At 44.3% G+C, this 16,612-nt stretch overlaps 1 protein-coding gene across 5 annotated transcripts in view; it reads left to right on the forward strand.

Moving 5' to 3' along the window:
- Window positions 1–2,248: 2,248 nt before the first annotated feature.
- UMPS (uridine monophosphate synthetase) overlaps window positions 2,249–16,612 on the forward strand; it is a 31,392-nt gene continuing 17,028 nt past the window's right edge. For 2 of the 5 annotated variants that reach the window (XR_014784065.1, XM_084807599.1), the window contains exons 1-5: window positions 2,249–2,421; window positions 4,220–4,373; window positions 6,330–6,998; window positions 7,851–8,026; window positions 11,831–11,945. Coding sequence is in view for 4 of the 5 variants with exons in the window: in XM_084807599.1 (XP_084663725.1) it covers window positions 2,287–2,421; window positions 4,220–4,373; window positions 6,330–6,998; window positions 7,851–8,026; window positions 11,831–11,945 (1,249 nt within the window). In the remaining variant the exon portion in view is untranslated. Of the gene's footprint in view, window positions 2,422–2,588; window positions 2,845–4,219; window positions 4,374–6,329; window positions 6,999–7,850; window positions 8,027–11,830; window positions 11,946–13,816; window positions 14,836–16,612 lie in introns of those variants that run through there. The other 3 variants (XM_084807593.1, XM_084807609.1, XM_084807616.1) reach the window with 3 other exon arrangements.

Consider the following 16,612-nt stretch of genomic DNA (forward strand, 5'->3'; position numbering starts at 1 on the left):
TTCGCAATCCTAGTTTTTAAAAAATCTAAATTTTGCTACATGACAAACAACCTGGTTCCAGTGTAAGAAAGCTGAAAATTGAGTTTACATTGGCCAGGTTGCTCACTTCTAAAAATACCTGTATGAGATGTAGGGCCAAAAGAAGATGCTTCAACAGATGAATTTCTTACAGCAGATAATGCCCTAGTTCTTATTGTGCTTGTGCTGTATCCCATTTCATGTGGCAGATGGGGGCTTGCATGAACTCTATACCAAAAAAATCCCTGCATGGAGAAAACTAGCACATCATTGAGGCACAGAGTACTAGGCAGCAGTAACGCAACCGAAACTCTCCTGAGTTCGATCCCAGCAGAAGCTGGCTTTCAGATAGCTGGCTCAGGTCGACTCAGCCCCCCATCCTTCCAAGGTCGGTAAAATGAGTACCCAGCTTGCTGGAGGAAAGGTAGTTAGGACTGGGAAAGGCAATGGAAAACCACCCTACTATACAGTCTGCCAGGAAAATGCTGAGGAAAAACAGCTTCCCTCTAGGGGTCAGTAATGACTCAGTGCTTGCACAAGAGGGAACCTTTCCTTTCCTCATTGAGGTTAGAACCTTCTTTTCAGCATGTGAGAGAAACATTCACTCGTTGTGGTATACTGAATATATCTGCAGTGTGAGCTGCTCTGCCTCACTACAAGATAGTTCTATTTCCATTTGTTTTTCCTAATAGAAAGGAATCCCTTTATCATCCTACTTGTCTCTGTTGAATGTTGACCTGAGAGCAAAACTGGCTGGGGCATGGAAGCCCGGTGCCTTATACCTAGCACACAGGAACAAAATTATTTTTCAACCCCTTTCTGCAAAAGCAAAGAAAGATGGAACTTCCAGAGGGGCCATTACTCAGAGCAATAAAAGGATATGGGCCTACTAAGTAGGAGAGGTATGCACATTTTTCATCTACATACACGATATATACTACACACAATAAATATTTAATAAGAGTTTGTGTAATGAAGTGTGCGGTGTAAGATGTTCCCAGTTCAAATGTCACCTCGGTGCTTGATCTTGCTAGGAAGATTTGGGCTAGCTGCTGTCTTAAATTCACCCTCAGCCATCCTCCTACAAGACCAGCATCACAATGATGATAATACAAGAAAGGGTCTTGTGCCATCTTAAGGGCTAATACATTTATTATGGCCTAATCTTTCTTAGGCTACCGTCCACTTCAACAGAGGTGTCATAATTAACATTAAGATTGAAAAATATAAAGTTAACAGATTTACAATGCAATCCTGAATATACTCAGATGTCCCACTGCCTGGTTAGTGTGCATTGCATCGCATCCTTATTGGGGCATACACTTTTGAGATATATTGCTCATGAGGATATAGACGTTTTGTGTGTGTGTGTGTGTGTGTGTATGTATTTCCCTTTGATACCCACTTGTATTAACACATGGCCAATACGGCCAACTGAAGACAGCACTTGATCCATCGTGGGAAGTCAGCTTTGTTCCATGAAAACCTATGCCATCCCCTCAGTAAGTCCATCAGGGGGCAACCCAATGGGGAAAATCCAACGTAAGTCCTACTCAGAGAAGGTCCATTGAAATGAATGGGCCCTATATTAGCCATGACTAACTTGTCCCAATCCTTTCAATGGGCCTACTCCAAGTATAGGTTGTGTTGGACTTCACCGTATGCATTTTAGAACAGAAAAAAGTCCTGCGACTCCCAGCACTCCGCGGCCAGCCCTTAATCTCTTAAGGCGCCGCAAGGCTGCGTTGTCGCGCACACTGGCCAGTACGGCAGCAGCTTCTCCTCGCCCACCCTCACTTTCTCTCCAGCCTCGCTGGGCATTTTTTAATGCGAGCACTTAACGACATAACTGCGTGAGAGAGCCCGACACCCCTGCCCTCGCAGGGAGCGCACAGCGTCCTGCTAACCAAATAATATCGTCGCCCGAAACGTTCAGGCTGGCGCAGCCCCCCCCCCCCCCCGGATGGAAACCAGTAAACCCCACCCACGACCGCTCTAGCTAGGGCGAAGAACAAGTAACCATAGACGTTTGCCAGTCGGGCGGCTAGGGATATAGAGTAGGCCGCCTAGAACGACCGGCTGATTGCCTGTACAATGCGCATGTGTAACTCTCACGTAGGATTTCCCCCCCCCGTTTCCTAGCGACCTTAGAAGCGCCGTTTTTCCTGCGTCGTCATTGTTCAGCGACTAATCTCGCGGCGCAGGCGCTGTTCGTTTTCACTCGCGCGCCGAGGGAAGGGCGCGCGCACGCACGCACGCACGCACGCGATGGAGCGGCTGGTATCCGACCTGCACGGCGTTCAAGCTCTTCGCTTCGGGGAGTTCGTGCTCAAGAGCGGCCTTGTCTCCCCCGTATATTTCGATCTGCGCGTCATCGTGTCGCACCCGTCTCTGCTGAATAAGGTACGCGCCCCTCAGGGGAGGCTTCAACGGTCTAGTCACTGGCGGGACCGGGACGGTTGGAGGGAGGAGGAGGAGGAGGAGGAGGCGGGGCGAAAGGCGGGGCTGTCGATGCGGGTAGAACTCTGGCAGCCAATAGTACTCGCGAAACTAAGCGGGGGGCGGGCATTGGGGAGGCCGTGGCGCATGATAGGTGAGGCAGGAAGAGATTGATGGCGTAAGAGTGCGTGAGTGCAATAATGCTGACCTGCCGTAGGGCTGTTGCGACGGTTTCCTCAGCCTGGCGCCCCCCAGATGTTCTGGACTGCAGCTGCCAGCATTCTGGACCATTGGCCATGCTGGCTGGGGCTGAGGGGGAGTTGAAGAACAACACATCTGGAGGACACCGAGGTGGGGGAGGCTGTTGTAAAGGTCACTCTTCTCGGGGTCAGTGTCACAACATTTCTGTTGCCCTTATTTTTGTTTTATTTTTGGAACTTCAGAGCAGCTCACCTACAGCATCTCAAAGTTCAGAAAGGGGAGGGAGACCCTGGAAGTCTGTTTCCAGCAGATGGTGGTCTTGCCCTTTAAAGACTTAACAGTTTAGGGTGCAATCCTGTGTATGTTTAGATGGGAAAATGCCCTTCAACTCCCAGCGTGCCCCAGTCAACCATGCTGCCTGGGGGAAACTGGGAGGTGTAGGACTTTTTTCTGTCTAAAACATGTATAGGATTGCGCCCTCAGTCATGGCATTACCATCCTGCAGGCTGCAACCCACTTTGGCAGGTACATGAAGTTATCACCTCAGTGTTCACTTAAGTACCCTCCTGAGGGCAGAGAAATTAAAAAGGGAGAACTCCTTTGTTCTTGAGTTTTTAGAAAGTGATGTTTGCAGAGAGAGCAGTGGGTGTGCCAGTGGTTTAAAAGTCAATCTGAGCATGTAAAACAAATATGGGAGTTTCATGCATCTGTCAGTCACCAGACAGGACACTGGAAATATCAGGATGACAGGAGTCTGTGGCCAAGGCAATGACATGGCAATGGTGCACCTGTAGGAACTGTGTGTAAACCCATGTAGGCCACATGTATTCCTCTAGGGGTGGCATTTTACACAGTGCTTATCATTTCTACAATTGAGTCTTGTGATAATGATGTATGTGAAATGCTTTGAAGTGATATATAAAGTCTAGGTGCAATCATTAAATCTGAGGGAGAGTCAGAGATGCTTCATGAAGGGCAGGAAGGTTTGTTGCAAAGGCAAGGTGAGAATGGAGGGTAGTTGGGGAACACTCAGCTTGCCATGCAAATTGGGGGTGAACAGAATAAAGGTATAAATGAGGTGAAGTGAAAATTTTTTTCCCCTCAATAAATAAAAGGAGGCATGTTTCTGATGACTACTTAAATTATTTATTGAACCTTGACTAAAAGAATCTGGTTCTCTACAGTGCTTGAAAAGTGGGCTGGGGGGACTGTGATGATGTTGAGGAGGGAGAGATGGCAGAGCTGGTATTGTGCAATCAGTGCTCTTCTAGGAGGAGGGACAAGTAATCACTCCTTGTCACTGTGCTGCCTAAATGTGGACAACAGAGTATAGTTATGTGTGCAATTAATTATTAACCTGCAATGTGAAATAACAAAATGTAGGCAAAAAAGACTCTGATCCCAGCCATGTGATCTGGAAACTTTCTTGGAGAGTGTGTTACGGTCTCACTTACTGACCGTAAGTCCCTTGCAGACTTTGTATTTCCATATACTGTTGACAGTGTGTTGTTACTTTGCTATGCCAGTAAAATTCTTCTTGATTTAAAATTATTTATTTCAGATAGCTGATCTCCTTTTTCAAACCGCAAAGGATGCTACACTCAAGTATGATTCTATGTGTGGTGTTCCGTACACAGCTTTGCCATTGGCTACAATCATCTGCTCAAGCAACCATATCCCAATGCTTATACGGAGAAAGGAAGCTAAAGATCATGGTAACAAGACTCAAACTTCATCTAGATTGTAAATATTGGGGTATAAGCAATTACAATTCAAGATAGTAAATATGTTTGTGATAATCAACATGTCTTGCAACTTTTGAAGGGGTATATATGTATATTAGTTTATTGCTTTTAGTGGTCTTGAAACCAATCTTTTGATGTACAGGCAGGTCCAGAAATATTGGAACAAGGATAACTGTTTTGTCAGATGGCCTCTGTACACCACCACATTGAAGTTGAAAGGAAACACACCCAGATGGGAGCGAAGTCAGGACTTTCAGCTGTAATGCAAGGGGTTTGACAAAAGTGGGGCACTAGCCATTCAGGAAGGACAGCCAGTGGCATACACACATCCCCATCGTTGGTGGCTCATAAGTAATGGAATGAATGGCTGACAAGCAGCTGCATGGCCAGGTGTGGCCTGTTTCCTGGGTGCCCCATGACCAATCAAGCAGAGAAAAGGCCTGGAGGTGGTTCTGCGTGTCACATTTGCATTTGGTAGCTGTTCACTGGAACTCCCAACATGAGGTCCAAAGAGGTGTCCATGTGAGTGAAGAAGGCCATCATTAGGCTGAGGAAACAAAATAAACCCATCAGAGAGATAGCAAAAACAGTGGGAGTGGCCAATACAACAGTTTGGAACATCCTGAAAAAGAAGGAATTAACTGGCAAGCTCAGCAACAGCAAAAGGCCTGGAAGACAACTCAAGTGGATGACCACAGAATTCTGCTCATGGTGAAGAGGAACCCTTTCACAACATCTAGCCAGGTCAAGAACGCTCTTGCGGAGGTAGGCATGTCATTGTCAACATCTACAGTCAAGAGATGGCTTTATGAATGTAAATACAGAGGCTTCACAACAAGGTGAACGCTCAAGAACCGAAAGGCCAGATTAGCCTTTGCCAACAAACACCTAAAAAAGCCTGCCCAATTCTGGAATAAGATTCTTTGGACTGATGAAACCAAGAGTAACTTGTACCAGAATGAGGGGAAGAGAAAAGTATGGAGAAGGAAAGGAACAGCTCATGATCCAAAGCATACCACATCATCTGTCAAACATGGTGGAGGCAGTGTTATGGCATGGGCATGGATGGCTGCCAATGGAACTGGGTCACTGGTGTTTATTGATGACCTGACTGCTGATCAAAGCAGCAGGATGAATTCTGGTGTGTATAAGACTATACTTTCTGCTGAGATTCAGCCGAATGCTGCCAAACTGATAGGACGCCGCTTCATATGGCAGATTGATAATGACCCCAAACATACAGCAAAAGCTCACCAAGAGTTTCTCCAGGCAAAGAAGTGGGATGTTCCTCGCTGGCCAAGTCAGTCACCTGATCTCAACCCAATAGAGCATGCTTTTCACTTCCTGAAGACAAGACTGAAGGCAGAAAGACCCACAAACAAGCAGCAGCTGAAGGCAGCTGCAGTAAAGGCCTGGGAAAGCATCTCGAGGGAGGAAACTCAGCATTTGGTCATGTCCATGGGTTCCAGACTTCAGGCAGTCATTGACGGCAAAGGATTTTCATCCAGGTATTAAAGGCAATCCTTGATTTTGAAATGATGTTGGTTTGTTCCATTACTTAGGAGCCACCAGCGATGGGAGTGTGTGTATGCCATTCAGGCTGTCCTTCCTGAATAGTTAGTGGCCCACTTTTGTCCAACCCCTTGAATTACAGCTGAAAGTCTTGACTTTGCTCCCATCTGGGTGTGTTTCCTTTCAACTTCAATGTGGTGGTGTACAGAGGCCAACTGCCAAAACAGTTATCCTTGTTCCAGTATTTCATCCAGATACTTCAGTGTAAAACATGTTACAGACTGGAGTTATTTATTAATAATTGGTGTATTGCCCGTGTATTGCCCGTTATACCAGCAATATTCTTTTCATCTGAGCCAACACTTTTTTGTAATGGTGTTTTAATGTACTATGTCCTTCTTGTTGCTTGTAAAGGTACCAAACGCTCTGTGGAGGGCACAATAAATTCAGGAGAAACTTGTCTGATAATCGAAGATGTAGTCACCAGTGGTTCAAGTGTCTTGGAGACAGCGGAGGTTCTTCGCAAAGAGGGGTTGAAGGTTACTGATGCCATAGTGCTGTTGGACAGAGAGCAAGGAGGAAAAGCCACGCTGAAGAAGCATGGGATTCGCCTGCACTCCGTCTGTACCTTATCTCAAATGCTCAGGGTCCTTGAGCAGCGAAAAAAAATTGCTCCTGAGATGGTGGCAAGAGTGGAAAAATTCATTCAGGCGAATACTATTAAACCTCCTGAGAAAAATGGTGCTGTTCCTATGAAAAGAATATGCAAAGAAATGAGTTTTGCTGCTCGGGCTGAGCTGCCAGGCACTCATCCTCTTGCTGCCCGGCTTCTCAGGCTCATGGAGAAAAAGCAGTCTAACTTGTGCCTTTCTGCTGACGTGACCACCACCAAAGAATTGCTCCAGCTGGCTGCCACTCTGGGCCCTTCCATCTGTATCTTAAAAACTCACATTGATATTCTGGATGATTTTACCCAAGAAGTAATAAAAGAGTTGAGAGCACTTGCAGACCAGCATGAATTCTTGATATTTGAAGACCGCAAGTTTGCAGACATTGGGAATACTGTGAAGCGTCAGTATGAAGGTGAATTTCCCACCTACCAACCCCCTACCCTTCTCATTCTGTAACTTGATGCATTTCTGTACAGGGTTACATACATTCTTGGATAATCTGGGCCGTATCCAGCTGGAGCCTTCCATGCACAGACACCCCAGGCAGCCCTGGTCTGCAAGCATCCCCTACTGCTTGTGAGACTCGATATAGCACTTCTGGGGGCAAGCCCCAAAACAAGTGGAAACACTAGTTTCTGGAAGGGGGAGGTCACCAGAGACCTGCCCCTTCCAGAAATGAGCATTTCTGCTCATTTTGGGACTTGTCCCCACAAGTGCTATATTGCATCACGCATGTGGTAAGGACCGGCAGGGCTGGCTACTCGCAGACTGGGGCCAGCAGGGCTGGCCATGCACGGAAGGCCCCAGTTGGATACTGCCCTTTTAATTTTAAATGTTGATGCATACTTGACTGACTAAAAACTAGCTCTTTATTTTCATTATTTTGGGGAAATTGCTCTAAAAATGTGTGTATATGGCAGGTTCGCATAAAAGGCATGTATTAGGAGAAGAACATACAAAAATGTGTATGATGTTTCATGCACACTTTTTTAAAAAAATTGCATACTATTGCTGGAGCAGGAAGGAACGAAATTAAGCCAGGAAAAATTAGAAACTGAAAAGGACCGATTGGTCCATCCCTACAGATACTGTGGATTATGAGATTGGTGTACTTTAATTTTATGGCCTTGTTAGGTGAGGAGGTCTGGATCCTAGACAATATCTCTACATTACAAATACAGATGTGAAAAGGGTTTAACGGCCAGTATTTAAGTAGCTTTCTGATTCCAAAAACGGCGTGTAACTTGTCCATTCTCTCTTTTAGGTGGTGTTTTCAAAATAGCATCTTGGTCGGATATAGTTAATGCTCATGCGGTTCCTGGCCCTGGAGTTGTTAAGGGACTGAAAGAAGTAGGGCATCCTTTACAACGAGGGTGTCTCTTGATTGGAGAAATGAGCTCGGATGGGTCACTGGCCACTGGTGGCTATACTAAAGCTGTGGTAAGCTGGAACTTTCATTCATCTCAGTAAGGATGAAAAGTATTTAAAAGGGTCTAGAATTCTTGAAGGCGGCAAGGTTTTTTTTCCTACTGTCCAACTGCAAGGAAGAGCTCTTCTGAAAAGCACTATGCCTTGGATCTAAGTGCCACTTCCCTCTTCTCCAGTTGGACATAGCTGGGAAGGATAATATTGTCTGATGTCCTCCTTGACTATGTGAGAATGGATCCCCTTAGAACGGAGAGGCAACAGCATCACAGTGAGCTGGGGAAACCTTGTTGTTGTTGTTGTTGTTGTTCAGTCGTTCAGTCATGTCCGACTCTTCGTGACCCCACGGACCATAGCACGCCAGGCCTTCCTGTCCTGCGCTCTCTCCCGGAGTGTGCTCAAGTTCATATTCACTGCATCGGTGATGCTATCTAGCCATCTCATCCTCTGTCGTCCCCTTCTCCTTTTGCCTTCAGTCTTTCCCAGCATCAGGATGTTTTCCAGAGAGTTTTCTCTTTGCGTTAGGTGGCCAAAATATGTGAGCTTCAGCTTCAGGATCTGTCCTTCCAATGAGCACTCAGGGTTGATTTCCTTTAGGATGGACTGATTTGACCTCCTTGCAGTCCAGGGGAGTCGTAAGAGTCTTCTCCAGCACCACAGTTCGAAAGCATCAATTCTTCGGCGCTCAGCCTTCCTTATAGTCCAGCTCTCACAGCCATACGTTACTACTGGGAAAACCATAGCTTTGATTAGACGGACCTTTGTCGGCAAGGTGATGTCTCTGCTTCTTACTATGCTGTCTAGGCTGGCCATAGCTTTCCTTCCAAGGAGCAAGCGTCTTTTAATTTCATGGCTACAGTCACCGTCTGCGGTAATCTTGGAGCCCAAGAAAGTAAAATCTGTCACTGCTTCCATTTCTTCCCCTTCTATATGCCAGGAAGTGATGGGGCCAGATGCCATGATCTTCGTTTTTGTAATGTTGAGTTTCAAACCAGCTTTTGCACTCTCCTCTTTCACCCTCAACACGAGGCTCTTGAGATCCTCTTCGCTTTCTGCCATTAGGGTGGTATCGTCTGCATATCGGAGGTTGTTGATATTTCTCCCGGCAATCTTAATTCCGACCTCTGATTCATCCAACCCAGTGTTTCTCATGATGTACTCTGCATATAAGTTAAATAAGCAGGGTGACAATATGCAGCCTTGTCGTACTCCTTTCCCAATTTTGAACCACTCGGTTGTTCCATGTCTGGTTCTTACTGTTGCTTCTTGACCCTCGTACAGGTTTCTCAGGAGACAAGTAAGGTGGTCTGGTACTCCCATCTCTTTAAGAATTTGCCACAGTTTGTTGTGATCCACACAATCAAAGGCTTTAGCGTAGTCAATGAAGCAGAAATAGACGTTTTCTGGAATTCTCTTGCTTTCTCCATGATGCAGTGAATGTTGGCGATTTGATCTCTAGTTCCTCTGCCTCTTCGAAACCCAGCTTGTACTTCCGGTAGTTCTCGGTTCGCATACTGCTGAAGCCTAGCTTGTAGGATTTTGAGCATCACCTTGCTGGCATGTGAAATGAGCGCAATTGTGCGGTAGTTTGAACACTCTTTGGCGTTGCCCTTCTTTGGAATTGGAATGTAAACTGACCTTTTCCAGTCTTGTGGCCACTGTTGAGTGTTCCAGATTTGTTGGCATATTGAATGCAGCACTTGAACAGCATCATCTTTTAGGATTTTAAATAGCTCAGCTGGAATACTGTCATCTCCGCTAGCTTTGTTGTTAGTAATGCTTCCTAAGGCCCACTTGACTGCCCTCTCTAGGCTGTCCGGCTCAAGTTCAGTGACCGCACTATCATGGCTATCAGGGACATTCAGATCTTTCCTGTATAGTTCTTCTGTGTATTCTTTCCACCTCTTCTTAATCTCATCTGCTTGTTAGGTCCCTGCCTTCTTTGTCCTTTATCATGCCCGTCTTTGCACAAAACGTTCCCTTGAGATCTCCAATTTTCTTGAAGAGATCTCTAGTCTTTCCCATTCTGTTGTTTTCCTCGATTTCTTTGTATTGTTCATTTAAGAAGGCCTTCTTGTCTCTCCTTGCTGTTCTCTGGAACTCTGCATTCAGTTGGATATATCTTCCCCTTTCTCCCTTGCTTTTCGCTTCCCTTCTTTCCTCAGCTACTTGTAAAGCCTCATCAGACAGCCACTTGGCTTTCTTGCATTTCTTTTTCTTTGGGATGGATTTCGTTGCTGCCTCCTGAACAATGTTACAGACCTCCATCCATAGTTCCTCAGGCACTCTGTCTATCAGGTCTAATCCCTGAAATCTATTCCTCACCTCCACTGTATATTCATCAGGGATATGATTGAGGTCATACCTGAATGGTTTAGTGGTTTTCCCTACGTTCTTCAATTTAAGCCGAAATTTTGCAAGAAGCAGCTCATGATCTGAGCCACAGTCAGCTCCAGGTCTTGTTTTGACTGACTGTATAGAGCTTCTCCATCTTTGACTGCAAAGGACATAATCAATCTGATTTCGATATTGACCATCTGGTGATGTCCATGTGTAGAGTTGTCTCTTGTGCTGTTGGAAAAGCGTGTTGGCTATGATCAGTGTGTTCCCTTGGCAAAACTCTATTAGCTTTTGTCCTGCTTCATTTTGTACACCAAGGCCACGCTTGCCTGTTATCCCGGTGATTTCTTGACTTCCTACTTTAGCATTCCAATCCCCTATGATGAAGAGGACATCTTTTTTTGGTGTTAGTTCTAGAAGGTGTTGTAGGTCTTCATAGAACCGATCAACCTCAGCTTCTTCAGCCTCAGTTGTTGGGGCATAGACTTGAATTACTGTGATGTTGAATGGTTTACCTTGGATTCGTACTGAGATCATTCTATCGTTTTTAAGATTGTACCCCAGTACTGCTTTTCCCACCCTTTTGTTGACTATGAGTGCTACTCCATTTCATCTAAGGGATTCTTGCCCACAATAGTAGATATGATGGTCACCTGAATTAAATTTGCCCATGCCTGTCCATTTTAGTTCGCTGATTCCCAAGATGTCGATGTTCAGTCTTGCCATCTCATGTTTGACCACCTCCAACTTACCTTGATTCATTGATCTGACATTCCAGGTTTCTGAACAATATTGTTCTTTACAGCATCGGACTTTCTTTTCACCACCAGACACATCCACAGCTGAGTGTCCTTTCGGGTTTGGCCCAGCCGCTTCACTCTTTCTGGCGCTACTTGGAAATACCCTCTGCTCTTCCCCAGTAGTATATTGGACACCTTCCAACCTGAGGGGCTCATCTTCCGGCGTCATCTCTTTTAGCCTTGTGATACGTTCCATGGGGTTTTCTTGGCAAGAATACTGGAGTGGGTTGCCATTTCCTTCTCCAGTGGACCACATTTTGTCAGAACTCTCTGCTTGCTACAAAAAGTTAGGGAGAGGAAGCCGTGGGAGCTAACAGTGCTGAAAAATGCAAGCCAAAGGTGGGTAGCAATGGAGGGGAATGGGATAATTGATGCACCTGAGGCTAAAGAAGGAAGGAGGGGCATGAACAAATGTGTTTGTGACTGGCATGTCCACTCGTTTATGAGGTAATGGCATCTGTGAATAGAGGCATGCAGTTTTTTTTATATTCTCAACAATGCAGCCTTCAAATGTCTTCTTTATTGTCTTGTCTTGAATGTTGGAGGCTGCAAGGTTGTGTTAGTACAATAGCATCCTTGTTTAGTATTTGTTATTCCATTTTAGAGTGAGCAACATGTAAAGCATTTTCTTACTGTAAAGTATGACTACTCGTGTGTGTGGTCTTTTGTTTTTTAATAGGTTAAAATGGCTGAAGAACACTCAGATTTTGTTCTGGGATTTATTTCTGGTTCCAGAATTGTTGAAAAACCTGAATTTCTTCACTTGACTCCAGGTGTTCAGATGCTGGCTGGAGGTGAGCACTTCTGTGGAGTGACCTATTTGGAACTTTAACAAATAGGGCACTTTATTTGACAGTACAAAGTATTTCAGGAGGCACTAGAACAATTGATATAGTTGAGGGGCAAGCTGTCAAACTTTTCTAGTTTTTATACTGACCGGGGTGAAAATGCAACCTAAGTCCCCAGTCATTCCTGCTGAGATTACATTCTTTACATCCCAACCCTGGAATTCCCTTTTAGGAAAGATCAGCTTTTGATTTGTACACACCTTGTTTCTCTCTCCCAACTATAGGTGAGAGAGCCCACATCCAAATAGCTGTAGAATCTCCCCATCCAGATGTTCACCTCTCCCTCCAGTGAAGAAAGTGGGAGAGATGGTGAATAGTTCTACAGAGTGGTAATGCAAGGGTAAAACTCTTAACTGTTAGATTAGTGTTAGAAAGAGCCAAGCAAGGGCGCTATCATCACATGCCATATATATTTTTTCCTATATGACCCTGATAACTCTTTCTAGTATTTTTCTACTTCATTCATTGAAAGTCATACTTGGAAATAAATATTTTGATTGTAGAAAATCTGCTTGCTGTGGATGTACATAAGTTCAGAACTCATAACAGCACACACAGTTGTGGAAACAACATCAAGCATGTGTCCATGTGTGTATGCTGTCAAGCTACCAAATATGTTTCCATAAGTACAGGCTTTGCGGTATAGTCTCTGTTCATCCTTTAAACTAAAACCAGATTTCAAAATTCATCGTATGCCTACCTATGTTTAACCTAGTGTTAGACCTATTTTTTGTGTGCTATAAAGTGTGAAAGTATGAAGCAGGATAACTGAGCATGACCTGGGGAGATCTGCAGATGATGTCTCCCCACCTGCCGCTGTGTTCTCTGCCACTTTCTGTTGTTGCCCTGCTCTACCCTATAAGAGTCCTGCTAGATTTCATCTAGTCTAATATTTGGCTTCTCACAGTGGCCAAACAGGAAACCTACAAGGATTTGCATGAGGGCAAATAGTTCTCTTCTGCTGTTGCTCCCCAGCAACTGATATTGAGTTGGATATTGCTTCTGAACATAGATATTCCTTTTATACATCATGACCAGTAGCCTTATGATTTTTTTCGAGTTCCTTTTTAAATAGCCATCTAAGCTAATAGCCATCTTACCATCCTGTGACAATGAATTCTATAAATCCGTGATGTGTTGTATGAAGAAATCCTTTCTTTAGTCAGTTTCATACAGTGACCCCTTTCTAGTATTGTATAGTAAAGCTCCATCATGTCCTCCCCAGTTTTCCCTTTTTATCACCTTAAAAGTTCCAAATACTTTAGCTGTTCCTCATAGGGAAGTTGCTTTAACCTCTTGATCATTTTGAGGTTCTCTTCTGCACCTTTTCCAGCTCCAAGCAGGACTAATCACAATACATCTAGATGTGGCTATACCATAGATATGTGTAAGGATATTTGGTAGTGGAAGTTCTGTTTCAGCCTCTTTCTAAATAATTCCTCCTGTGAAAATTGCCCTTTTCACTGTTGCCAACCCCCCTCCCCCACCCAGTTCTGATCACCACTAGTTCATGCCTCATCAAGAATATTAATGTTAGGATTTTTTGCCCCAGCATGCATCACTTTTTACTTACCTACACTGAACATCTTTTGCCATTTTGTTACCTATTGGCTTTGTTTGGAGAGACCATTTTGGAGCATGCTTCCTTTATGTGCATACCTTGCTAGCACTTTAACAATAAAGGCTTGGATGTACCTAGTGTTAGTACAGAGAACGTTTCTTGGAGTTTACCACAATCCTTCAAATTCCTATCCAAAGAAAACTACTGAAAGCCAAGCAAAGACATTGCACAGCATGTTTCTTGTTGTACCTTGCAGGTGATACCCTTGGGCAGAAGTACCTGAGTCCTCAAGAAGTTATCGGTCAAAGAGTTTCAGATATCATCATTGTAGGACGTGGCATCTTGTCTGCACCCAGTCGCCTGGATGAAGCAGAGGCTTATAGGAAGCTAGCATGGGAAAGTTATTTGCAGAGGATTGGTGGTAGTGTACAGAATTAACCCAAGTATTGCATCCTATTAAGCAAAACAGTCCTAGAAGCTAGAATGAATGAGGAGGTAATCCCCCCGCCCCCTATGAATGGTTGTGTGCATTAAAATAAATCCACCGCTGAGACATTTGGGAGTTGTCGTTGTGACACTTTGAACAACAGCCAGTTTTCCTGTTTGGCAGATCTTAGAATTCTGCTACTCCTATGCTTAAAACAAAAAACACTCCAAAGGGCATTTTTTAAAATACCATTGGTTTTGGAAATCACCGAGGCATAAAAATTGTGAGAACAGAGGAAATTAGACAAATCCTTATCACCTACATGTGCAGTTCTAGCACATGTTCTCAGTTGAGTTAGAATGTAAGGACTGAATGCGATGCAGCCAAGCCCTCTGCCATAGAGCAATTTCTCTTTCCAAACTTTGGGCATTTCAGGTCATGAATGAAAATCTTGTGCTGGTACTGTGTGCTTTAGGTAGTAGGTTGTATCCATCAGTGTCCTTCCATCAGCGGAACAGACACCGCTGGCACATCAGATTCTCCTGTCCCACTGCAGCCTCCTTCAGGTCCCCCAAATCTGTTTCGGAGGGTTGAGGGATCCTGCTGATCATCTCTGGCATTTGCATATGGGGGGGCTGCCAGTGAGAGGGGGAAGTCTGCTCGTGTGACATTGGATACACTTGCCCATATGTTAATGGATGCCTTGACAACAGTATACAGAGAGGATAAATTCCATTCTGTTTGATGACCTACCTCATGCCACATTTAGGAAACATGTTGCTCTTGCTAGTAACTGCCTGAATTGTAATATGTGCTACATGTTGTGACAAAATAAAGTTTATATTTGAAAAGACAAATTATGTTAAGGGTTTCTTTGGGAATAGGAGAAAGTGTCACCTTAAATGTCATTTGCAGCATTAATGTAAGGCTCAGTACAGATGTGATGTTTCTTGATCTTCTTAACATGCTTGAGAGATCAGGAATGTCCTCCCATCTTCTTTATCCCTCTCCCTGGGCTCATACTTTTGTTCTGTGTTCTCCCAATTGAATCCTACCCCATCTCCTTTTTTCAGTACTTGAAACCAAAATTGAAACTCTGCTTTAAAACAAACTATAGCTTTCATTCAATATGGTGCAGAAATAGGTTTACTGAAACGTGGTCCAGATGCAGGAGTTAAATTTTTCTCTCCACTGAGAAAGGAAGAGAAAAACTGGAGGCGGGTGGATAAAAATTGAGATGGAGGGATTTTAACTGAAAATTGGATTATTTAAATTGGATTTTCATTTGAGTGGCTTTTTAATTCCATGCCTTAGTGTTCAAGTAAGTGATCTTCCTTAGGATCCTTGCATGTGTTTAATAATAATATGTTGTGTATTATAGTAATAATTCCTTATCATTCAACGACAAGGAGCTGTACACCATGTAACATAAAATTAAAACAGTGACAGATCCCTGTGCTGGATTTAGCAAAAGCCTTCTATGGATGGAAGGGCTCCTTATGTCAGCAGGAGGCACTGGATCCAGCAGAGCTTTTCCAACGGCCCAGCAGGGAAGGAGATAATCCTTGCCAATATCCCCCTTCTGCCTGAAGTCCCCTATATCCCCAGAAAGCCTGCTTTGAGGGATTGGAAGACCCAGTGGAACAGGGAGGGAGGTGGAGCTGGAGCCTATACCAGGCGGGGGGTGGAATTGGCAAAAATTGTCTCTCCCCACCTTTCCATCAGTTGCAGGGTTCTGAGCAGAACTCCACTGGGAGCGTCTCCCAGTGGTGGAATAAAATTCTGGTTCCGATCCCTGTCCACAGGTTTACAATGTAAGTACACAGGCATGTGAAGAAAAGGAAGGAAGGAAGGAGAGAGAGAGTGTAAGGAAAGCCAATGGAGGAACAGAGGCGGTAAATTAAGTTAAAATCTCACCAAAATAATGAAGGCGTGGTGAATTAGATGTGTCTTGGTGTGACTCTTAAAAGAGTTAGAGGGACTAAATAATACAAATATCTGAACAGAGAATGAGTAAAAAAAATATGCATCTCTTGTCTCATAGCAGATACAATTCTGCATGGCATATAGGCTTCTCCAAACCTTTACCCTCCAGATATTTTGGACTCCAACTCCCATCAACTTCAGCCAACATGGCCGATGGTCAGGAATGGTGGGAGTTGTAGCTACAGGCTACCCCTAGAGAGCACCAGGCTTGGGATGGCTGGTATATGGGCTGTATGACCAAAGGTTTGGGGGCATGTTGCTAGCTCCGCTGTTGCGTAAAGATTGCAAGCGACTGTGGTTTACTTTCTATAACATGCTTGTTCAGGAAATACATGCATTACTGAAATGGACGTAGTAAACAACTACAAAAAAGTAGTTGTTTTTTCTTGGAGATTTAAATCAGTCCACCCTAGTCTGAGGTGAGGGTGTTCTCAATCATTAAACAGGTTTAAAAGTTCAGAAAGCTGTGCCCGGATCAAGCTCAAGGGTATTACTGAAAGAGGCAAAGGGAACAATCCACCAAACGTTGCTTCTGCATAACAAATATTTCAATGATGCTTTAGTAGGAAGTACAAGATCACCTTGCTACCAAAATTCTAGGTGGATTAGTTTTCTCAATTCTCATATCCACAGCAGTTT

This window comes from Heloderma suspectum, chromosome 1, assembly GCF_057233095.1.
Source record: "Heloderma suspectum isolate Gila_16-S chromosome 1, 16-S_ref, whole genome shotgun sequence".
Lineage (NCBI taxonomy): Eukaryota > Metazoa > Chordata > Lepidosauria > Squamata > Helodermatidae > Heloderma > Heloderma suspectum.